General features: G+C 37.5%; 3 protein-coding genes and 1 pseudogene across 4 annotated transcripts; all 4 read right to left on the reverse strand.

The window, feature by feature from the left end:
* Positions 1-6,757: 6,757 nt before the first annotated feature.
* On the reverse strand, positions 6,758-8,296 carry ZFP1 (zinc-finger protein 1). Its single transcript, XM_089143114.1, has one exon. It carries the CDS (start codon positions 7,981-7,983, stop codon positions 7,129-7,131), a length of 855 nt encoding a protein of 284 aa, XP_088999240.1. The 5' UTR covers positions 7,984-8,296; the 3' UTR covers positions 6,758-7,128.
* Positions 8,297-14,196: 5,900 nt separating this feature from the next.
* On the reverse strand, positions 14,197-15,943 carry LOC149025355 (class V chitinase-like). The gene is made up of 2 exons (XM_089145578.1): positions 14,841-15,943; positions 14,197-14,545 (listed from the first exon to the last, which is right to left on the reverse strand). The coding sequence occupies exons 1-2, from the start codon at positions 15,907-15,909 to the stop codon at positions 14,526-14,528; spliced, it is 1,089 nt and encodes a 362-aa protein (XP_089001704.1). The 5' UTR covers positions 15,910-15,943; the 3' UTR covers positions 14,197-14,525.
* A 1,655-nt stretch (positions 15,944-17,598) lies between these two features.
* LOC149025356 (class V chitinase pseudogene) lies at positions 17,599-21,385 on the reverse strand (annotated as a pseudogene).
* A 104-nt stretch (positions 21,386-21,489) lies between these two features.
* On the reverse strand, positions 21,490-24,163 carry LOC149025357 (UPF0481 protein At3g47200-like). Of its 2 annotated transcripts, none has more exons than XM_089145579.1 (2): positions 24,028-24,163; positions 21,490-23,185 (listed from the first exon to the last, which is right to left on the reverse strand). In XM_089145579.1, the coding sequence occupies exon 2, from the start codon at positions 23,138-23,140 to the stop codon at positions 21,635-21,637; it is 1,506 nt and encodes a 501-aa protein (XP_089001705.1). In that variant the 5' UTR covers positions 23,141-23,185; positions 24,028-24,163; the 3' UTR covers positions 21,490-21,634. The 2 variants fall into 2 exon arrangements, with proteins under 2 accessions (XP_089001705.1, XP_089001706.1); XM_089145580.1 differs by lacking the exon at positions 24,028-24,163 and having other exon boundaries at positions 21,490-22,847; positions 22,967-23,138.
* Between the last annotated feature and the right edge of the window lie 265 nt (positions 24,164-24,428).

Raw genomic sequence — 24,428 nt, forward strand, 5'->3', positions numbered from 1 at the left:
AAGAGTAGAACTGGAATCCTGATAAAGTTTTGGTTCTACTTAGATCAAGTTGGGTTGGACCAAGGACACCTAGAATGACCAGAATGCCCCTATGCTGGCTGAATTTTCTTCTGCTGGTGGCAAGGCTGCAGGGTACTGGCGACCTCCCTGGGCCTTCTTTGGGTGGTCTTGGATCCAGTTCACATCATTGATCCTAACCAGAGAGCGACTTGATCACAATTTGAATTTGTTCTGGTGGCTTGACCAACCCACCTTGATATCCTCTTCTTACATGTGGGTGCTCTGTTTTTGAACAAACACAGTTGATTCTTTTTATGTTTCAGGAATTGATACAAGAAACTATTACAAAACATGAAACCTACTCCCCAGAAATCACGGAATCAGGGTAAATCAATTCCACCTGGGATGTTCTTATCAAAACCTTTTCAACCAACTTGAAGATTGCTAGTTCAAGTTTCAGCCATTAACAAGCTCCTGCCGAAGCTAAATCAGCACTACTGTGAGTTAATTGCATTCCCCCAGACCCCTTTTAGTTCCTAACCTTCGAAATACGTTATATTTTCTGCTTCTTTATTTTCGCTCTTTGGCTATAGTTTATTAAATCCTACCCACAGCCTAGATATAGCATTAGATACCATGCATGGTTGACCCACAGCAGCCATATATCATTCCCCCACACTCAATCTCCTTTGCTACTCAAAAATTCCTTTAAAACCTTAACATTCATGTGTCCAATTTTATTCAAATTTCAAGTTTAATTAAGCTGCTGCCATTAAAGGACTGCAACTACCTTCAAGAACTTGATATGCAAATTGTATTTCACAAGAATTCTGCCCAGCTAAATATAAACTGTTAAAACCTGCTGAAATTTTGATTGAATCTTCTCCTTGCCCCATGGAGACTCAACCAAGTTCCATATCCACTCACCCAACTAATTGCATGAAATTACCTTTTTACCCTTAAGTCCTATTTCTACTAGGAATTATCCATAACTCCGAACTTAACAACCTGATATAGTTTCTACTTCCAACATATATTCTACTCCACATTAAGTTGATAGAAACGCCCAGCATTAACTCTAACCCCGAAGTTGCTTCACAGTTTTGGCATTCTTGAATTAGCTGGTTCTGTAAAGATCCTTCTAACTGACCCTTACTTCATATAAGGCTACATCAGGCGGCCAGATGGGGGCTTAACTGCTTAAATAACTACCAGGAGAGAATAGCAAGTAAAGCCAGCAAATAGAAACTAGCCTTAAAAATGAAAGTTTGAAGGTCACCAATGCTTTAACAGTATCCACAACTTGGTAGTAAACTGTCAACAATAATTGGGTCTGATGAACTGAGCTGTAAGGTATACCAGCAGTAAACCAGGTCTGAAACTTGACTACTCTGGTGTAGTGTCCCCTTGCAAGTTGGAAATTGGAATAATAGATACAAGGTTCAACCCTTTTTTAATGGGTTTCTTTCTGCACAATACCGCAACCCCTGGAAAGTAGAAACTAGAAACTTCAGTTTGAGTTGAACGAATGACCGGTTGCCATGACTCAGGTTTTGATCAAAATGGCATTTGGGTAAAAAGAAACCGATCAAGAACATGGGTTCCTTTTAACAGTCTTTTTTTGACAAGTTTCAGCAGTCTTTGAAAATTTCAATAGTTATGACTAACAAGTTATGACCAATTTCAACCAACGCATTTTCATGAGTTTTAACTAGTTTTGACCTTAGATAGTTTCAACTAGTTTTGATGGTTTTGATCAGCCCATCATATGTCATGTTTCATCCCAAAATTCCTAGGCCATATCTAGGTTTCTGGCTGGTCGAAACTAGCCCTGAAACTGAGATCTTGATCCTTGCCTCCTGCTCCTGGTCGCCTCTCTTAAGGATTGTTTTTATATACTTGTTAGGTTTTTTATAACCTTTAGGAATGTCAAATCTCTTATTTCCCATTTGATTTTACATATCAGCTGACTAAGGCATTAATGTCTGAACTCTTTATAGATCTTGGATCTAACATGGGTCTTGCTGTTTTTTGGTCGGACTAACATGTGTCTTGTTAGAGTTGATGTTTTGATCACGTTTTAGCACATACTCTAATTTGGCTGATTATATTCTTAAGGTTTCAGAATGTTTCTCATCTTTATCTTTATATACACTTGTATCTTAATCTGAGTCAGATATTGTCGTCTTGGACCATTATATGCTTGTTTATCCATTTTCTGTGCCAGTTTGGATGGAATTATTGGTGTAGTATTTGCGGAAGGGAGTGTGTAAATACAAGTGGCATTAACCACCTTGATTTGCATTAACAAGATGATTCATTCAAGGTATTTCAGTATAAAATCGATAATAGGATTATCTGCTAGAATAGAAATATCTTTGTTTTTGATGAGTATGGTCATATTGTCCAAGTGGGAGATTGTAGGATTTTTTTCCTAATTTACCAGCCCATTTGGCCAAGTCATTTAGGCGTTTTACAACGTCTCACTTATCTTGGATTCCACCTTTCCTATTTTCAAAGAGGTTGTGGTTTGGTGGACAGACGTTTGCCTATAAGCATCAGCCGTAGTGCGGGGTGGGTGAACTATATATGAAACAGAAGACTTAGGTCCTCCCTCTACCATATGCGTATTTCTTATCCCCCTTATTTTGAGTATGGAAGTTAAGGAGGGAGAAACCAGTCGTCAGTGAAAGCTAAAAGGAGGGGCACTGCTGTCCGAATAAAGACAGCATCACTAGCATATCAACATCCATTAGAACCCATACTTAATTGGTGAAAAATATTGGATTGTTAACCCTTCCTTTTCGTGAGTGATTTGAAGCACTGTCTGATTGATCCTATAATTTCAGGCCTTTTAGAAGGTGTTGCCATTTATTTTCCAACACTGGAGAAGACCATTGGAAGTCAAATTCCTTTTTTTTTTTTTTTTTCCGCTTAAGGTGTTAACCTGTCATGGTTGTGGTCTAATTGGCATTATTCTGAATGGGTTTCGAACTGATTACTGATTTGTAGGTTCCAAATATAGTCAATTTAATACCTGTTCTCCTTGATTACCTGATTCCTTCTTTCATAGTGCCAGATCTTCAAAAATTGTTTCTCTAAGCGACATTTGATGTGGATGGAAGTTCAATAATGAAAAATTTTGAAAAAAAATATCTTGTCAGAGTGGGGAATGTGGAATGTTGATTATTATGAGATGCAAATCAATCTGGGGACTTTTGTATAGGTCTCCTCTTCATGTTCCAAAGACTTGGTTATAGTAAATTGACCAACTAAAAGCTGCGTTCAGTCTAAAATGGCCTAGGAAAAAATTGATATCCCTTATGACAATCAAATTTTATCATGTCATTTGTGAAGGTTACAGGGATGCTTTGGTCTTGAATGGAGCTCTTCATCAAAATAAGATGGTGAGTAGGAACAACACCAGTTATTCAGCCGGGATAATGAATCCATAGTATATATTTTTAAAACATTTTTTTTCCAGTTGTTCACATGCTACGTCTCCCTGATTAATGGCCTCTACTGTGTCAACTCCATCAGACTTCAGTGGAATAGATTTCACAATTTTTTCTTTCTTATCCTGTTGAATTGTGGATGGTAATAAAATCTTGGATTAGTCATGCTTACCTCTGTTAGTATGTTTTGCAAGTCTTCTAGATCGAAAAGCTATTGATCTTATGGGGAAATAATGCAGTCTTCTTAGAGTTATCCTAATCTGATTTTTGAGCACTTCAATGTGATATGCATTCAAGTTGACCTGTGAGGACCTATAAAATTTCATTCTAGGTTATCATAAATTTAGTCTTTCAGTCACTCAGTCACCTCTACAGAACATTGACTGAGTTAGAGTATACCAAGCTAGTTGACCTGGGGATGATCTGCTTTGAACAGAACAATAAGGCCAAGCTCCAAATATAGGTTAGCTTGAAAGGGATTATTCACAAGTTGACCAAATCATCAATGATATGGCAAGTTCAAGTTCAATTGCATAAGAGTCACAGATTGAATTCAGACTATGTAGGGTGTGACACGTGTGATGGATGTCTTGGATACCTTGGAAGAGTAATGTTGTGTTGCAAGGAAGTCTGCACCACTGGTTCAGAAAGCTTTACCAAATTTTGTGTTTTTAGTGAAGACAAATGAGGTGGGGTTAGAAGACTTTGAGATTTAAAGATGCTGAAGTCTCTGATGGGGTCGGGTTGTAGCTGTTTACTGCTTCCCAGGGGTCAAGTTGTCGCTGTTGATTGCTTTCCAGCTACATCATTTCCCTGTCTAAACCATTCTTAACGCTAATTATTGATTTTCTTTTTCAACTTCTATTATTTTATTAGTTCATAGTTTAATTCTAAAAGCATGGTCTTTAAGAAATCGTTTTCTAAAATAAAGTGTAAATTTTTTTTTAATGTTCTTCATTCTGTCTACTGTACCAATTTTGACTTGGTTGCCATCAGTGCATTACCCATCTCCACCTTTCACTTATGAAGTAACCATTTCCTGGAAGTTCCATCTCTTGTTTCCTGAAACTTCCTTATATCTTTTCTAACTTACCTTTCTTGATATATAAAAAAGCTCTGTTATGTACTTAAAAGTTGTTTGGAGGCTGGTTATGTAATGAACTCTCCCCCTTCCCCAGTTCCCCCTCTCTTTTCTCTTTTTGTTGTGTTCCAGAAGTGAAAAAGAGAAAGGAGAATGTCTGTGGTAAAAGATGGACGAGTGCGTCAGAGTGGTTGAGATGGAATCTATAGATCAAAAAGCTTGTTCTGCTTTTTGGGTCTCTCTCAATCTATTGGTTCTGGCTGACTATTATCTTCCACTGCCTCCCTTTTTATTCTGGAAGCTTTCATACATAACAATCTTTATGAGTCTGTTTTCAATGCCTTTTTTGCTTTTTTATATTCTTTCGGCTATTTGTTTGTGCCGATAAGTCTTACAATGTGATTAAAGGTTATGTTTGAATTATCGATTTAATAAATTTAAGATTAAGGTTCAGGATTTAAAATTTCCTGGATATATTTTCTTTTTTTTTTTTCCTGAGATAGAGCTTTTTCTGCAGCTTCATAGGTTCATGTGTTTTTATTCAATTTTTTCCCCACTTTGAACCCATCCTTACTTTCACTTAGTTGCTTGCAGTAGTCTTCAGCATAGTCATTACGGATTAAGGTGGGGTTCACATTTCTAGAATGTGAAAAATTGAAAGTAGGAATATTTTTATATAAATTTGTGTAGGCTTTCTTGTTTGAAAGGGGAAACAACATTAGAATCCAGGAATAATTTGGATGGCATAGATATTTCGTGTAAAATTATCATGTGCAGGAAAAGTTTTAGAACAAAGCAAAATAGGTTTTCTTAGGGTCAAAGCAGTAACTATGATATACTCTGTTGGTAATAAATAAATTGTTGCAGCAGCTCAGCAAGCAGTTTGGCTAGTGAAAATTGAACTGCAGATCTTGACTCCTTCCTGGCGACATTGATCACAGTCGCCAAACAAAAGGACTCAGCAGCAGAGATAATATGTTCATGGTTTTGAACACTTGCAAGGTTCCAACTTCCAACTTGATGGGTCTTGAAATTAATTCTTTCAAAGAAGCTCTCATCACAACCTGCCACACATGACCCATACCTTCTATTCTTCAAAAATTAATGGGTGGGGTCTGTTATGTGGATCCCACTTCAGTAGGAGAGTGGCTTGTCAATGATACATTTACAGAAGATATGACCAAATCCATCTGTTGAGATTTTCAAACTTATTTTAAGTGACACACCAAACAATCCTTGGGAAGAAGACAAGTATACCTTCCAATCACCTTCATCACTTTCAAGATAAAATAACATATTTAAGACTAAATAATAGTGGAAGAAAGCCTTCTTTGTCAGAAAATTTACTAAACAGAAACAAGTTCATTATGAGATAATGACATCTGGAGACAAACCCAAATCCCATTGTTTTCTCCTGAAACAAAGTGAAAGTTCCATATCTTCAAGGCAATCTTTCTCAATTGGTTTCTAGTGTTCTCTTGATAAGATTGGAATCAAATGGTCCCTTTACCCTCCCCCCCCCTCCCCCCCTCCCAATTTAATTTTAAATCTTGCCCCAATTAATCACATGATTATTTTACACCATACAAAGTTGGAATGGGTTTGGTCTAGAATTTCTTTATTTGGCATAATTTCTCATTGATGTTTACTTTGAATCCACCTACTTAAAACTGCCACTGTAAATTTCTTTCATGGTTAAAAGCCACCACCCCTTTTATGGAACTGCAAAATCGACAGTTGGGTACACTTTTATCAGAGTGAAAGAAGCATAGCTCAATGCACATCAAGAGGCTGGAAATCCACCACTACCCTTCAGTGGGACCCATCTAAAATGATCTCATTGACCATTTAGATCGATCAAAAAACACAAAAAATGAAGTTTCTCTTTTTCTTTTTGTGGAAAAAAACTAATCAAAATTTTAACTGATTCTAGGAAATTGGGCATCTGAAGTCAATCATAAATCCAATAGTTGAGAGTATCCCTTGATTTAAGCACATGAAAATTTCCAGTTATGGGGATTAATTTTAATCCATTTAAAAAGGTATCTTTAACATAGGATTTGGATTAATAGAGATACTAATTAATATGAGAAATATTTCAGGAGAAAATCCAGCCCAGCCTAACTCATGGAGAACCCTGAAGAGAGAAACATTCTATAAAAAGCTTCTTAGAATTCGGAACGAGTTCAAATACTTAATTTGTAACGCTCGTGTGAAGGAGTACATTTTAGGGAATGTCTTAGAGAGCTTCCTTAACCAGTCAAAAACTTTCTGACTAAATTTAATAAATCTCAAGTTTGAATTCCCGAAGATTATGGAAACCGAAACTGACCCAAAAAGTCTAACCTAATCACCAAAACTCTTAATTAGATCCATCTATCAGGCTGTCTGAATTAAAACTTCCAATTCAAGAATTGCAGAAACGAGTTCCTGAAGAGTCAAAAGACTCCTACATTAACAAAAATAATATTCAAAATGTACAGAATATTCCTACTAAACAGCCAAAATCAGAGGAAAAAAAAATGAAGAAAAGAACAAGAAAAACAATGGAGGAAGAACTAAGGAATTAACTATCAAAAGGACTAGTTTTTATTAGAGCTTGAGGGACAAGTCAAGCTTCTGTGATTCGTCTTGGTTGGTCTTCAGACGCCCACTACCTGCCCACCAATACCCACCAATTCCATCATCAGCACTAGAAGCTGATGACATCCTAACAGCATCAAACCGGGCGGCGCCGCCCCTCGACGACGGCGCTCCTCCTCCCTGTGTCACATGATAATCGTCTGCTGCTAACCTCCCAATTGCTGGTTGTTGATCAATTGGTGGTCTTGACCATCCATGATGCCCATAAAGTTGTCCAGAAGATCCTGAAGAGGAAGGATAGTAAGATGGCTTATGGATCATGGAGTGAACTTGAATGCCAAGAGACCTATTGAATGATCCATGTAGAGGCAGAGAAGCCAAGCTTGAGTAACGATGACAGGGTGAATGCCCAAAAGCCGCCGCTGCTGCTCCTCCAAGCCTCTGTCCTCTCTTTGCTAGAGTCCTCTCACGTTTGTGAGCGTTCTGGTGCCCACCAAGTGCTTGTGAACTATAGAACTTCCTTTGGCAGTAATTACAGGAGAAGACTCTTGGCTCAGCTTCTGCACCTTGGGGAGACTGATCTGGGGAATTCTGTGATGAACCCATGTTGAAGCAGTCGATAAGATTGAGTTCTTCCTTCTCCCCATGATCTGGATGGCTGTTAGAGAGACTAAGATCTAATAAGAGATCACTATTCTTCTTTTCTGTTACCTGTTTGTCTTCTTCTACTTCGTCTACTTTCTTTTCTCTTTGCTTCTCCTCCGAACTGAGGGATAGGATGCTTGAGGACTCTGACTGGCATGGCTCTGTGATCTTCTGTGATTCCATAGGGGGAGATGATGCTGGGAAGTCACTCTCCTCCATCTCCTCTATAAGAATTGAATGGATTTGATGGACAAGAAAAGATTAATGAGAGATTTTAGAGTAAATGATAAATCAGCTATGTATGGAAAGATAGTCTGTTTTACAGTTACAATATATCATCTTATAATGGTAAAAATTTGGAGAGATGGAGAAGTTAGAATTTAGTAAGAGATAGGAGACAAAAGAATGGGAGTGAAGTATAGAAGGAAACTTCGGTTTGCTTTGTCACTATCTTTACTCATGAAATATATCTAAGTTTGAAATTCCTCACAACACTTAATCTATATATCTATAATAAAGAAAAGAAGATATGGAAGTCTCATTTGCTTGCATATGCACTCAAAATGTCAGTTTCTCTCTGTCTTGCTACTTATGTCACTCAAAGATTTCATGGGGTTTGAGATCTTCACACATTAACATTTGGGTTTTTTCTTTTTTTTTTGGGTGGGGGGAGGGGGGTGTTTGGATAAATTGTGGTGGTTATGGAAACCACATAATCCTTTGAAAAAGTTGAGGTTTGAAGTTTGAACAAGAATATTTTCTTTGAACGATGTGATTTGTAATAGTACTTCTTGTCAAAATTGTGTCAGTATGATTATAGTAACCATCTATTTTTTGTGTACAAGACACTGATCTTATGGAGAGAATTAAGGCTCACTTTAATTTGATTAAGCAAATCAAAAACCAGTTTACCAAATTAGTTGGTAAGGCTTTTAATAAAATTTACTTCTAAGTTCATAAATTATTTGAGATTCAATAACTTATTTTCTGGGAATGAATGGTCGATCAGAGCTGTTTTTAAAATCTTCACGGCATTGTCTTCTTCAAGATAGGGAAATTTATAATAGAATCCCTAAACTTGCACTGGTAATTTTGAAAAATTGATGTTTAATTAGCATTTAATCCATTCATAACCCATTTATATTGAATATGAATAGGTATCACAATCTTCAACTTCCACTAAAATCATTACGTCTTTATGGTGGTCTATTCAAGCCATGAATGGTATACTGTATAAGCAGTGGAGAACACAAGTTGATAATGAGATGGTTTGAATTTGTTATGGGGAAAGTTTGGTAAGCTTCCACACAGAAAAGATGATTACTAATGGAGTGTCATTGTATATATAATTTCTTCAACTAAGTATTGAAAAGTTTATTTCTGATTCACTAGTCTTACAACCCATGATATGATCTAATTATGTCTACTAATTGTGGAGATTTGAGTTTAATCAGATATGGCTTCCCTACTCCATTATTTTCCCAACCATATAAAATAATTATATAATTTCTCAACCAATTCAAGAGATAAAATACATAAAAGTGGTCATTTCATGCTTTTGGATGGTGGAAAAAAACAAAGATGTACATAAAAGTTATGTCCCCCTACCCCCCACAGATTGCTGAGATTTTTATATTTCTTGGAAAAAGAAAACTGCCAGAAAAACTCAATGATAATTCACTAAAATTGGGTCACTATACCATATCTGATCCTACTTGTGTCTAAACACAAATAATGTACATTTCATGCCTTGGAGGAGTATTATTGAAAATATGAAATGGGCGTGTGTGTATTTTTTTTTTCCCTCTTTTTTAGGGCAGGAGCAATGAATTAGGCATTTTACAAGGGAGTCATAGTGATTTATGTCTTAAAAAAGTGTTAACATGTGATTTTATAAAAAAAAAAAATTCAGATATTATGGCTAACTCTTGCCTAAAACTTAAATGTAATTACTAAATATACAATTGTAGATGTTAGAATGTATTAACAGTCAATAATATTTTAGTAATATATTTTCTTTTTAAGAATAACAATTTAAAATCCTTATATAACTTTGTTGAAAGACAAAAATTGATTTGACTCAATTGTAAGAGAGATATTAGTCAGTTTTATTAAGGTTCAATTCAAGGAAACATTTCAATTGACTCTTCCTTAGTTGTCATGATACAAGTGTAGAAAGTTGATCAATATATATATATATGCAAAGTGTTTGTTGTCATAAGGCTACGTTCTATTTGGAATCATTAGAACTCTTTATTGAAAAATTACTTTATATCTTTCTTTTATATATTGACATTTACTATTCTGTCTTGTATTCCTTTCATTTTCCTTGTAGGAAGAGATGGTAATATCTGTTTTGAAGGTCTTACAATTTTGAAATGATTAATTTTCACATTCAAGTGTAACATATCATAGTGTCTTCATATATATCATCTCATACAAATGAAGGAAGACATGAACACAAGGAATTCCCAAAATTTGCTGCACATCTTGGCAATGATCTTTTTCTCAAACTGAAAATTGGGTGTGAGATATTAAAAAAGAAGAAGTTTCATCTAGGTATATGTCTTCAATGCACTCTTATTGATCACTCTTTGCACCCTCATTAGTTGCAGCATGCATTTGTACTAGAGTTACATGCAACATTACCACCTTATCTAAGCATTTTTATAGTAGCAAATAGGTAATTTTGCACTTGATTGTTGTGTATTTGGCCTTTTGAGTGGAGGGCACACCATAATACACAATGAATGACATTCTTTCTCGTATACTTAAATCTTTAATAATAATAAAATGAAGAAAGATAGACAATCATTTTGAGATATTATTTCTTTATATTACCTTAGAATTTGTGTCAATCATAGACCTACATTTAAGGTGAAAATTTTTCTATTGATTTGGTAAGAGAGAGAAAGAGAGAGAGAGTAAGAGGAAGCATATAAGACATATCATCCAAATATATATTTCCTCCTCTATAAAATAAAAAATGGGAACTACATGTACTAGTGGGTCCAAAATAATTAAATAAATAAATAGAAACTTGTTTTTGGTAACTTACACTAAAACTCAAGTTGAGTTGAGTATTTAAACTTTATTCAAAACTTTGATTAGGACTAGCTTTGATAACTTGGAACAAAATTCATTTTAAACCCAAAAAGTCATCAAAATGTTATCTTATACATTTGAACACATTTTAATCTTAAAGATCTACCTTGATCTTGTGTTTAAAGTAAAGTTGTTTTCATTTAGATTAATAAAATAGTTTATATCAACATGTCAATTAAGTATATAAAACCCATGTGTATCTTTGAGATACCAACTAATTAATCTTCACAATCATTCACTTATATTGTTTTCATTACTTCATAAAATAAAAATGAAGAAAGAGAAGTCTTGCACGAGTGAGATGCCAATCATTTTTTGCCCCCTTATTTTAATAAATACACAGAAACCTTCCTTTTAAGCAGTAGCAATGTCCTACATTGAAAACATATGTAGAAACAGAAGAGAACACTTAAAAAATCAAGTGCAATGGAAAAGAGATCAAGGGACCAATAAGTCGAACCCACGTGGCAGTTTGAGATGTGGTTTACGATGTATGGTGATAAGGGTGGGGACAGTGACACATGGCCGACACGTATATGGGGAAGCTGATGATGTGGAGCCCCAGTGTTCCCCAAGTGCTGTCCTATGCAATATGACTTTATGAATTATTAGCATAACATTAATGGTCACATCCTTAGAGAGATAAGTATTAGTTAGCTTTTGTAATTCTAGAAATAATTATAGATCACAAACCATTCTTTACTTGTAGGCCCACAAAAAGACTCTTTTTTTTTTTTTCTGTCCTTCTCTTCCTCCCAAGTCTCACCCAGATCCAACCCTTTTACCTTCCCACTTGCAAACAAGACTGGAAAAGAAGTTTCAAGTAGACAAGATATAACTGGACATGAGTGCACTCTATCCTTTTATTTCCATTTGCTTATTGAGTGCCCACACATTTCATATGGTCTCTTGTTGCCTCATTTCTGTGTTAAATTTCAGACAATATCCCTTGACAGATCTCAGTGTTCATCTACCTAATAAGTATTGAACACAGTGAGCTTGAAAAAGCTGACCCAAACCCCACAGCCACACAGAGAGAGGAGAGAGAGAGAGAGAGACTTCTTCCATCACTTCCACGCATGAAAAGAAAGACATCATCTATTTCTCTTTTACAGGACAGTATAGTTCTCTCCACCTCTCAACACTTCCCCACACTATGGCTTATCTTTCACTTCAACTCAGATAACCTGCACTGTTGTTCTCTCTCTCTCTTTCTCTTTCTCTCTCTCCGAAACCTAACAAATTCTTCTGCATGCACTACAGCACCTACAGACAAATTAATTGTTGACTCTTACTAAGTAGTTGGTGAATGGTGACAAGTAAAATGTATAAAGATAGTTCGACATTTTCGATGGATCCTTCAAGACTTGATATGAAAGTGAGACATGTAAGTGCTTTAATGGCCTTTCAATAGAAGACTAGCATTTAACAGGAACAGCTTCACAAACCCATAAAGGGATAGATTATTCAGAAAGGTTAATAACCCAAATCAAGTATCCCATGCAAGATCTTTAAATGGAGTTTGACCCAGTTTCAAATGTGGGTTGAGAGAGAGAGAGAGAGAGAGAGAGAGAGGGTGAAAAGGGATCTTTAATCTTCCCCACATATAAGAATAGTACAATTTTGGGTAGTTTTCTTTGGTATACATATGTCTATAAAGTGGAAGAAGAAACAGTTTTCTCAAGAAAAATAATAAAAAGGGAGGAAGCCAGAACCAAGCAAACAAGGGAAGTTCACCATTGACTCACGGATGCAAAACTCAAAACATTAACACTCCCTGAAATGGCATGGCCCAGTCATGTACCTGACATGTATTGCAGCGTTGAATTGTTAGGGCCTTTCATTGGAAACTTTTGGACTGGAATGAACGTTTGGGTCGCAAGAAAATCAAATGAGATTCTCTCTCTCCGACAGTAATATAGTCTTATCCTAATTAAATGGGTTCCTGTCCTACAATTTGTTCTTTTCTATATCATATTTAATACACAGCCTAGCTAATACATGTTTTTCCTCATTGTTTTTTTATCTGCCTGTGATTCTTTAAAACCCTTCATTTTGAATCTAAACATCCAAAAGCCTCCTTCGAATATGATCTTGTATGCTATTTAGAACAACTTTCTCATAGATTTTCTAATGTAATTGTTATATTAAGCTTATCTATGTGATACTTCTTAGTTTAATTCTTCCTCTCCCACTTACCAATGAACTTAAAAAGATAATCTGTTGGAGCAGCAGAATGTTTAAAAATTAAAGCACACATTTTGGATATGATTCCTAGTATATTGGAAGTTTTAAGGGCTTGAAATGAAACCAGTTAAGCTCCTCTAACTTTACCATAAAAAGCATCAAGTATGTTGGCCCTTCTGACAGCAAAGCTAGCAGCACCCAGGCCACAAAAGTGTAGAGTGATGGAAGCATGTGTTGTCCATTTCTAGAACCTTTTGTTAACATTAAAAAGCACAAACCACTTATGGCCCTTCCGCCTTCGAATGCCCTAGAAACATAAGCTTTTCTACAGAGTGATGGAAGCAGTACTGTTCTTTTTTCTTGTCCATTTCCATAACAACAACAGAGAAAGTAAGCAGTAGAGGTCATGAAGTCCAATCAAAACTAAAGAGGTGTGTGTGTGTGCGTGTCTGGTGGGAGGTGGGGTGGGGGTCTCATGGGTGTGTGACTCAGAAACTCATATGACTTACCAGAAATGAGCCCACCAAAGAGCACTGGGGCATCACCTATCATATAGGGGTCATGTGAGACTTGTTCCTAGCTTGTTCGTCTTATTACAGCCCATTTGCTAACCAATAACTTATCTTTTGAACACAGTTTCTTCTTCCAGTTCCAGTCCTTAGGCTATGATGATTGGTGTATGTTTCTTGCTGTTCTAATCACTGTTTGTACAAAAAAAGTAGATAAAAAGAAAAATGGCTTACTTATAACTTTATGTTTCTAGTTTTTTTCGTAAAATTTTATGTTTCTAGCTTGAGATAAGAACAATGGTTGGTGTATGTACTGGTTAGCTTTCATCTTTCAGTGTGTCTCTCTCAGATGTGACGCTTGGGACCTGGGAGCTGGAAGGAGAGTCCCCAGTGCTGTTCTTTTATTGGAACTTTGGCAATTGGCATGGAATCCGATATTTAACAATGTGAGCTCGTTGTTTGTTTCTTCCTCTTCTTTTCTTTCTTTCTGTTTTTTCCTTTTTTTTTCTTTTCTTTTCTTTTTCTTTTTTTTTTTCTACTTCTTCTTCTTTTTTTTTTTTTTTAAGGGAACAATTTTCACTAATTTTTGCTATTAAAGTGTGCACAACAACGTTCCACCTCTAGTATATTGTTTTTTTTTTTTTTTGAAATTGGTAGCTTTATATTGAGGGGTGGAGATTATTATATATAATACAATAAGCATTGAATCTTTAATCTTATATTCAAATTACATGTAAAAAAAGTTACTCCTTGAGGATGTTTTCAATGAGCGTATAAGCTGACCTGAGCAAACCTCAGTCCCAATGAAAAAATAGAGAGGCGCCGCACTTTACTGACTGAACAAGCCTCCTATGGTACAATTTATTGTATTTTTTTTGTTTATTTATCAGTTGCAATACAGATTACAGCTACAATTATTGTATTTAGTGTGGGAGAAATTTGAAGAAGTGACCAGGAAGTTTAGGTCCACCCTGAATAAGCTGCAAAAACAACAATGGAAGGTATGATGTTAGGACAGTGAAGTAATTTTACATCATAATAAATACTAGTTGGGATCCTCTGTGCTCTCCACACATTTGTCCATCATATTTTAGAAGGGGGAGTTCAACCTTTGTTTATTTATAATCTCTTTTATCAATACTTAGAAGTGGACATTCCTTCCTAAATATGTAGTCGAAAAATGTAAAAAAATACAAAACTATTTCTAAACCATGGTTAATTAATACTTATAGCAAGTGTTCCTAGTGTAACTTAAATGATAGAACAAAAACTGACCTTCTTCGGAAAGGACCCAGTTGTCATCACCCGCAACATGCCAAGTGAAATACCCTAAAAGCCCATTCTCCTTAGCATATGAAACCTTGGCTTTGATTGACTCCACATCATCAAAACCAATCCAAGTGGTTCCAGAATAGCAGTAATTGGCCACGACCGTCGAGTTGTACATTGACGTGGCCCCATTATTCTTAATGAACGTCTTGATGTCCACATAACGCACAGCACCGGTTTCGGAAATAGCCGGTCCGGTTGCTGGTGAACCAATACCATGGTTTGCTGAGTCAACCAGTGTCCAAGCATAGCCATAGTAAGGCATGCCCAAGACCATTTGTGTGGCTGACAAACCAGCCCCGGTCCAGGACTCAACCCCTGAACTGGTGCTGACTCGGCCGGCTTGGTCGTACAGGAGCGCGTGAGCACCAGTAACGTTTGACCAAGATGGCATGTAATAATCGTAAGCCATAATGTTGATCCAATCCAAGCTATTTCCGATTGAGTCAACTGGGAAACTCACTGAGTTGAGCACGGAGGAGTAGTAGACTGCGGCAGTCAATAACAGGGGCGAGTCACTCGACTCGTTGTTCACGGCGGTTCTCCACTCCTCCAAAAGCAAGCCCATGTTAGACATCTCTGAATCGTTTTGGGGCGATTCCCAATCTAGGTCAAGTCCATCGAATCCATAGGATCTCGCGATACTAATGGAAGAATCAATGAAGGTCTTCCTTGAAGAAGCTTGGCTTGCCATGGCAGCAAAATCGCTGGCTTTTGAGTTTCCTCCACCGATTGATAAGAGGGTTATGATTGATGGGTTCTTTTGTTGAACAGTGCTGGTGAATGTAGAGAAGGAATTTTGATTGCTGCTAGAGACTGTGACCTCATAAGTTTGATTGTTGAGATCGGCGAAAGCGCAGAAGATGTGAGTGAAAAGAGTAGAGTTGATGTCAGATGCTGAGATCCCACTATCAGGAAACCAGTAAGTAGCTTTAACCACATTTTGGGCCATGGATGAAGGAAACTGGGCGATGAGAAGAGAAAATAAGAGAAAGATTAGGTTTTTTAAGGCCATTGGATCTACAGGAGATTGGTAGCTAGCTCTGTTTTTGTTGCATAGATTTCCAGTTTCGGTTAGTATTAATAGATTATGTTCTCTTAACAGGTCAAACTGTTTGTTTTGGATTGGTATGATTTCTGAAAGTTCTGCAAATATTCAATCCTGATGGCTTACGCATCAATCCATCTGCAATCACGTTAGCTGCTTTAAGTCGTTAATTGACCATCGAATTTGAATAATTCTCTTTTGAAAAAAATTAAGCGGAGATATAAAGAACTCTTCCTGTCAAAATTAACAGGGAGGCTTGCTCATCTATCTTGTCGCAAATGGAATCATTCAAGTTTTTTTGGTAAAGAATTATTCAAGTAAACTTAAAGAACATTCGACAATATTCTCTGAGAACGCATGAATCCTTTTCAATGATGCTTACAAGCTTTATTGCGACGACTTCTTCATGCTTACTGGCTTTTGCAAATTTTCTGCTGGAAGCAAAACGCCGCAGTATGAGTCATATGACACTGTTTGATATTGAAATTTCCATGAACCTTATCTTTCTGGGATTTCAATGGTGATTGCATCGAAGCTTATCTAATTATCTACTTTTGACGTGTCTAATCTAATCCCTGTAAGTATATTATGCTTTCAGGTAGGGTTGTCAATGATCTTAGCTGGCCTAACCTGCTTGAACCCATCTTGATCCTGGCATGAACCCAATCTTGTTTTTCAGCTTGAGAGCAGGTTTAATAACCCAATCTTGATTTTCAATAACTCCAACAATTTAGGCAAAACTGAGGATGGTGAAAAATTGAATTACTATAGAAGAACACAATGGAGATGAACAAAGTTCGGTTTGGTTTAGGGAAGACCTGGCCTAACCCAATCCACACACCCATCTATTGTCAACCTACAAAACTCAAATTTGTTATTTTGTCTAACTTACAGAGTTTTCTTGGTGTATTGATGTATCGTTCCAAAATGTTATAATATGAAGTAAGGAATGACAATGTTGGAGCTGACTTTGTCTTGATCTAATGAAAAGCTTCAAGAGAGTTGTCTGAGGTGGCTAAATCATGTTCAACAGAGGCCTAAAAGATGCTCAATTGTGGAGTCATATGATCTGACTGAAGGAGCTAAAAGAGTAGGGGGGTTAAATGACAAAAAGGAGAGATGAGCAGTCTTAGTCTTGGAATAGTGTGAGATTGGAGAGAGCCCATTGAAGGATCAAGGTGGTTGTCAAGTATTAGAATCATCGACTCTTATTTGAGAAAAATCCCAAATATCATAGAGGGCAACCACCCTCATAACACTGCATTTCCCCCAACGAGTCTCATACTTAAACTAACGTGTTCAGCTTGATATAAAACTATTTAGATTTTCAGGTAAATTTTGTCTTCCTAGGAAGTTGGGACTCAGTTGCTCCCTCCTCAATAAGGTGAAGCTTGTCCCTTACATGCAGGATATGACCTTTCTGCTCTTTGGATATCATGAACCTATATAATTTATTTTTCTAGTCATCATCAAACCCGTAACAAATATAGAGGGTCCATTGGGGATGGAGGTTGGAACCCAAGTTCTTCTTGGTCTCTTATTACCTCAACATAGAAAATTCCCACCAATGCATCAAAAGTATGTCAACAAACCTATGTAATTAAATTCCTTGAGCTTTGCATGCAATTCTGAATAAACATTTGCTTACCAGAGAACTTTTATGCCTTCCTAACAAATGTAGGTTAAGCAAGTTCAAGAACCTGATTAAGAATTTAGATCAGTCGAACCCTCAATGGGGCATGGCCCTAACAAACCCCCCGGAGGGTCCAGATCTGACCCCACATGAGGATCTGATCATCCATGAGTTTATCATATCATTTCTAACATACCAGGCACATGATTCTTATCTAAGTGATCAACTGCAACTCTGTTACAGAGTCGTCTCTGATTATTGAACATTCAGATCCACGCTCCATAAGCTGCAAGAACAACGATAAAAACTATTTTGTGTTAGAATTCATAATTTATTTTTAAGAATCAAAATCAATCTTGTCTCTATTTCAAAATAGTTTTTAACCTTCCTGAGAAAGCACCCAATTGTTGTCATTGGCCACATGCCAAGCAAAATACCCTAACAGCCCTTCCTCCTTTGCATATGAAACCTTTGTATTGATTGCCTCCACGTCATCAAAACCAATCCACGTGTTTCCAGCAAAGCAGTAATTGGCCACCACGGACGAGTTGTACACTGACGCAGCTTCATTCTTCTGAATGAAACACCTTGATGTCCACATAGCGCACTGCACCCGTTTCTGTAATCGACGACCCGTTTGCCGGTGCCCCGATACCATGGTTCGATGGGTCAACCAGTTTCCATGCATAGCCATGGTAAGGCAAACCCAACACCATCTTCTTTCTAGACAAACCGGCTCTGGTCCAAGACCTGACCCCTGAATCGGTACTGATCCGGTTCGTCTGGTCGTACAAAAGCGCGTGAGCACCAGTCACTTTTGACCAAGATGGCATGTAATACTCGTAAGCCATGAGGTTGATCCAATCCAAGTTCTTCCCAATTGAGTCAACTGGGTATTTCACCGTGTCAAAGACAGCTGAGTAGTACACCGCTGCCGTTAAAATCTGCGGCGACTCGTTCGACTCGGTGTTGACGGCTTGTTTTTTCTCTCCACTCGTCTAGAAGCAAACCCATGTTAGACATCTCTGAAACGGTTTTGGTTACTTCCCAATCCCAATCGAGATCGAGGCCATGGAATCCGTAAGAGCTGGCGATTTTAATGGAGGAATCGATGAAAACCTTCCGTGAAGAAGCTTGGCTTGCCATGGCATCGAAATCACTGGCGTTTGAGTTTCCTCCGCCGATTGATAATAGTGTTTTGATTGATGGATTATTTTGTTGGACGGTGGCCGTGAAGTTGGAGAAGAAATCCTGATTATTGCTGGAGATGGTGACCTCAAACGTTTGATGGCCTAGATCGGCGAAACCGCAGAAGATGTGAGTGAACAGAGCAGAGTTTATGTCAGAGGCTGAGATCCCACCATCAGGAAACCAGTAAGTGGCTTTAACAACACTTTTAGCTTTGGAAGAAGGAAACTGGGAGATGAGAGCAGCAAAAAAGACGAGAAAGATTAGGTTTTGAAAGGCGATCGGGTCTGGAGACTCTGGAAGTATGAAGAGAAGTGGGAGTTTCAGTAAGTTTTTATAAATCTCAGAGATTTATCTTCATAACTGGGGCTTCCAATTTCTGAAAATTCTGCATATATTAATGTTTTTCATATTAAAGAAAAACCCTACAACTAGTCTTAGACTCTTGATGGTGCCATAAAAAATGAGCTTGACTTACTTTCTCTGTGTGCTTTTTCAACACGGTGGAAACGTAGACGCTCAATACTTTGAAAGCTCCAAAATTGCTCCAGTAGTTAACCTTGACTTACGGTTTCATTTTTTTGCATTTGGAAGAATTACAGTAGGCATGCTGGGTTGATCCACTGCTTTCCCTTAAATGTATAAGAGCATAACATGACTGCATCTCATTAGTTTATTGTTACAAGATGCGTCTTTTTCGAATTGCCTGCAATAATCACATCTCAAGCATCGTTTATTCATGCTAAAGCTTGATTCAGTGTAGATAGATTGTCATAGGTTAAAACTCTTTCATATAGTGAGGTTTCATTAATCACACATATCAACTTTGTTTATCTTAGTGTAAACCTCTGAAGCTGAAGAAATCAGACTCTCTCAATTAAATAGTTTGTCATATTCGTCTGAGACTTGTAACTTGGATGTAGGCATATTCAAATACAGCCAATCATCCACTGTGCTACCCTCCTGAATAATCACACAAGGGATCAATAGTTCATGTCATCCTCGTTCCTGTATGATAAATGGTCCTTGAATTTTCAATTTAAGATAGTTAAGGTTTATTCGCAATTTCAGTATCAGGGCAGATGAATTGTTATATATATGAACTCTGTCAGTATCAAAGTTCTTAAAAATATTGAGCTCTACAAGTCCTGGGAAATATTTGCTCTTTTCCAAGTAAAATAAAATTTTATTTTGAAGATACAAAATTAGAAGCTGTAATAAATACAACAGTCAAGAGTCATTTGTTATAAAGTTACACAAATCAACTGTAGTTGTGACAAATATGTTGCATATAGGTTGTCAATGTTGGCAACAAGTGCAGGTCAGTGATAAGGTGGCTTGTTTGATTGTAGCAATTCAAAAAGTATATAGGCTTCCCAGATGTTTATGCAGGTGGTTGTACATGTTCAAGGGCATCTTTGGTCTATCGATAATGCTTAAGGGCACTGTGGTAATTTATACTTGTTGATTGTTCAACAATACTGTGATTCACTGTCACATTAACAGCCTTGGAAACCTCTCCCAAACTTATCTTAGAGTTTGTAAAGGTGATTTTATGTTGCACGAATACTCACATAGGATGATTCAGCAGTGTAGAATACATGGATTTTATGCTTACATATTCATCTATATTATTTTCATTAGCAAGCCAAAATGACTATAGAGTTAGTATTAGTATTAAAGTGCAGTTGGGATTTACAAGATCATCTCTTCTAAGGGCTATATATATATACACACACACACACAAAATGCAGTGCATTTATGCTATATTGGCTGAATTGAATGGCAGGATCCCACCTGGGAGCAGGTTGGAGACTGAGTTACTGGAGACTATCTAGGACCATTTGAACTGCTTTAGCTATGGATGGTATGAGGTATATGTCTCCTGAGACACATATGGTAATTGAGGGTATTTGGAATACTATGCATGAAATATAAAATCCAATAAAGATCCTTCTTTTACAACGAGGAACATGGCAGTGGGCTAAACAGAAAGGTTGAAAAATAACATAACACAAAAACCCAGCCCGTAAATAGTCAATCATCAGTTCATATTAGGTGTGCAGTAACAGAAATGGAAATCTCGACACCTTGAGGAGATTCCTTCTCCCCAAAAACCTGCAGAGAAAGCCTTCTAAGAGCCTTATCTTTCCTGTTAATGTTTCTCTAGTTTGTGATTGCTCATGATGCTTAAACCCATGAGCTATGACAATTTTTTTAGTGTCTGTTAAAACTGAGTAGCCACAGAGGAGATTTCTTTGGAGCAACAATGATCAATGTAGAGCCATATCTGCATTTCTTGTATTTTGGACATGAGAACCTATCTTGTTCAGAAGCTGAAGGTGACTCTGCTGCCTATTTGGATATACATCCTGTTGGTATATTTATCCAGACTTTTGTTCTCCATATTTTTTGGTGACTCACTTGAGAACTAGCACCAAAACCCTGCCCCACATCTCTTCCCCCCCCCCCCCCAAAAAAAAAAAAATAATAATAATAATAACTCTCATCAGCAGTTCTCTTTACCTCCTTCAAACACAAGCAATTATTGCATATGGTGTTTTGTGAAAAATGAAGGAATGTCAGAAAGTGCTTACTGTTTTCAGGGAAGAAAGCAAGCATTAGCTGTGTTCCAAGTGATATGGGACAGTTACTTCCAAGTAATGCTTCAGAGAACTCACTTAACTCATCCTCTCCTGTCCTAGAGAGTATGGGAGCTAGGACAGTTATTTTCAAGTAATTGCAATCGACATGGCATTATGAATCATATGAGGTTGTATTATTGCATCTCATAAAAAAAAAGATGGCCATAAAGTACTACAACACTATCTATTAAACAATTACATACATGGATACACCATGATCAAGTTATTAGTTTCTTGATAGTGTGACTTGTAGGATGGCGAAAATGGTCTGTATCACGGTCAAGATGAGGAGAGATAGTGCAGCAAGGAATGAAATAAATGCCCATGGAGTATTACAATAGTTGCGCATCAAACTTGCCTTCCATTTGTGCCTTGGGATCTTGTAATGTTCCTCCAGTCCATGGCAAACACTGGAGAAGTAATAATTGCCATCTATTATAGTAGGAGAAACCTCTTTGAGAAGACGGTTGAACAAGGCAGCCACCTCCTCTGGTTCACCAAGCAAGCTCTCAATAATTCCCTTCTTCTCAAGCAATTCAACATCCTTGGGGGAGTTGATGAGGCCATCGAGGAAGGCAGCATAATCTGTGATCTCATGAGGATATGCATCATGAGACTGCTCAAAGGCGATGAGGTTTCGGAGCAGAGGCTCCGTCCAGTCCTCGATTCTCATCGTTGGAATCTTCAAAACTCCATTACTGAATGTTATGTTCAACAAACATGTCTTTGGCACCTTCACAAACTCGACACTGGCCTCATTGAGCTGTGTTGCACTACGGGAGAGGATAAATTTTCCACGATTCTCCAGGTTAGCTGAGAATGAGTGGAGGAGCAAACCTCGTACGAAATCAAGCAAGTGCTTTGCTTGGCAGTTTTCTTCTTCAGGTTCCTCTGTTGCTGGAGTTCTTTTATCTTTGATTGTGGAGCCTTCCTTCAACCTCAGCAATGGTTCAACTGCCTCTCCTTGGTCTTTCTTCATTGAAAGCCTCATTGTGATGGAGAAGAATGCATTCTTCGCTGCTTCAGATATGCGTTGAAATTGAGAACTCTCAGGGCTAATGCTTTGTGGTTGTGGGACAAAATCTTCGAAGAATCTTGAGATGAGTGTATCAAGTCTAGGAGAATTGGAATTCCTGGTGAATTGTTTGTACAGACTCTCGAGAACAAAGAAGGGAAGTTGATTTTCTAGTAATATCAAGTCGCACTTTATAGCCTGGCACATCCATGTCGCATTCAGTATCAGATCATCATGGCGTCTGGGCTCACGTGGATTATTACTCCTCAGTATGAGTTCAAGTATAAAACAGCCATCAATTAACATCATTTTCACAAATTCGCCTTCAGATTTGAGTTGGATGATTTCTGAGTAACATTGACGTGCTCTGTATTCCAAATTTGCCACAGCCTCAACATAATCGTCCAAGTTTGGTGGAGATTTCCTGCTTAGAAGATCATTTAAATAACGTAACTTATGTGCTTCCATGGGCTGTAAATGCTTCTTGTGGCGGTGGAAAGGTCCTATGGAGACCATGTGAGGTCTGTAGGCTGCAGGTTTTACCTTGCGCAGTGGCTTGGGCACCCGGTAGATGCTGCAATTGGATGGCAAGGAAGGCAACTCTTTAAGTTCATTTTGGATGGAATTCACCAATTCCCTTACTGTGTTTCTGGGTGAAGTGATAAGATTGAGATCTTGGCAGTTGTGTCCCCTTTCAGTGCCAGTAGCATTAGCCATTGTCTTGAGCTCTCTCCCTCTTTGCTTTCAACCAACAGAGGAGATCTTTTACATAAGCAAAATTTAGCAACATTATGTTCGTATCCAAGCAAAGAAAAAGGACCACTGATGATGTTCAACAAAGCAAATTGATTCAAGAATCAGCCTAATCAGAAAAATGGTTCTATTTCATAGGAAGCTGCAGAACTTCCTTGAAAAGAATTCATCTGGGTTAACTAGTTGTGTTCCTGATTCAAACTCTGCAATTACCGTACATTGGGTGCAATTTCCTAATGATCCATGCTCATTAAATAGGTTTGTTGTCTTCTTGTCACTAACATGGTGAGCTGAGAAGTTGTAACCTTCTTTTCTGTTTATTCTTCAACTGGAGAATGTTTTCCCTGGACACTAGCTGAACATTCCCCCCCCCCCCACCACAAAAAAAAAAAAAGCCAAAACACACACACAGCTGTATTCTCACTATTATTTTTTTTGTCTCTCATCCAGATGATGTCTTTACCCTCATTTGTTATTTAAATTCAAGGAGAGTTAGTAGATACAATCTCAATTTTTCTCTCTCTTCACCCGAAGACATACCTTTTTTTCTTTTTTGATGATAAGCAGACATACACCTACAGGTAAGTGAAGCTTATTAACCTGTATGTGAATCCTAGATTCATGTTTTACTGTTATATTTCTGGTGCTGTATGTGGGATGTATGAGGACAGGTGACTAATTATTTCTATGAAGTATTATAACTATAAGTAGGAGGTTTAATGACCAGATAAAAAGGTAATCAATCAGCTTTAGCCTTCAGACTTCCAGATGAGATCCATGCTTATTCTCACTATGTATCCAACTCTTACTGTAAAGACAATAGTTTAAAGAAAGGGGAAGAACGAACTAACCTTGTCTGTTTTTTTAACATAAAGCAGCATAGTCAACCAAGAAGAAGATGAACAGAGCTCCCAACTGTGTACACAGGATCTAGGGTCAGAAAGAGAGCTACACAATATATTTACTCTTCCCTCCTGCATGTCACACAAGTTTATTCATCGAGACCTGATCAGAGATTGGGTTAACCCATAAGTGCTGAATATATAATTCTACAAGTAACGACTTTTTCAGCTCATCCTTCGGTCATGTGTGGAAACCCTAGAGCGTGATCATCTACCATTCAACTGTCGAACCAAAACTCCAGGGTGCTCTACGTGTTTGTCTTCTGTCCTTCAGAAACTGCAAATACCATTCCACACGTGAAGACTGAAGAGTCCTTTTCTTTTCTTGAATTTTTTAAGCTGTGGAGCCC

Source organism: Hakea prostrata, chromosome 2, assembly GCF_041222555.1.
Source record: "Hakea prostrata isolate BN-2017 chromosome 2, UWA_Hpros_2, whole genome shotgun sequence".
Lineage (NCBI taxonomy): Eukaryota > Viridiplantae > Streptophyta > Magnoliopsida > Proteales > Proteaceae > Hakea > Hakea prostrata.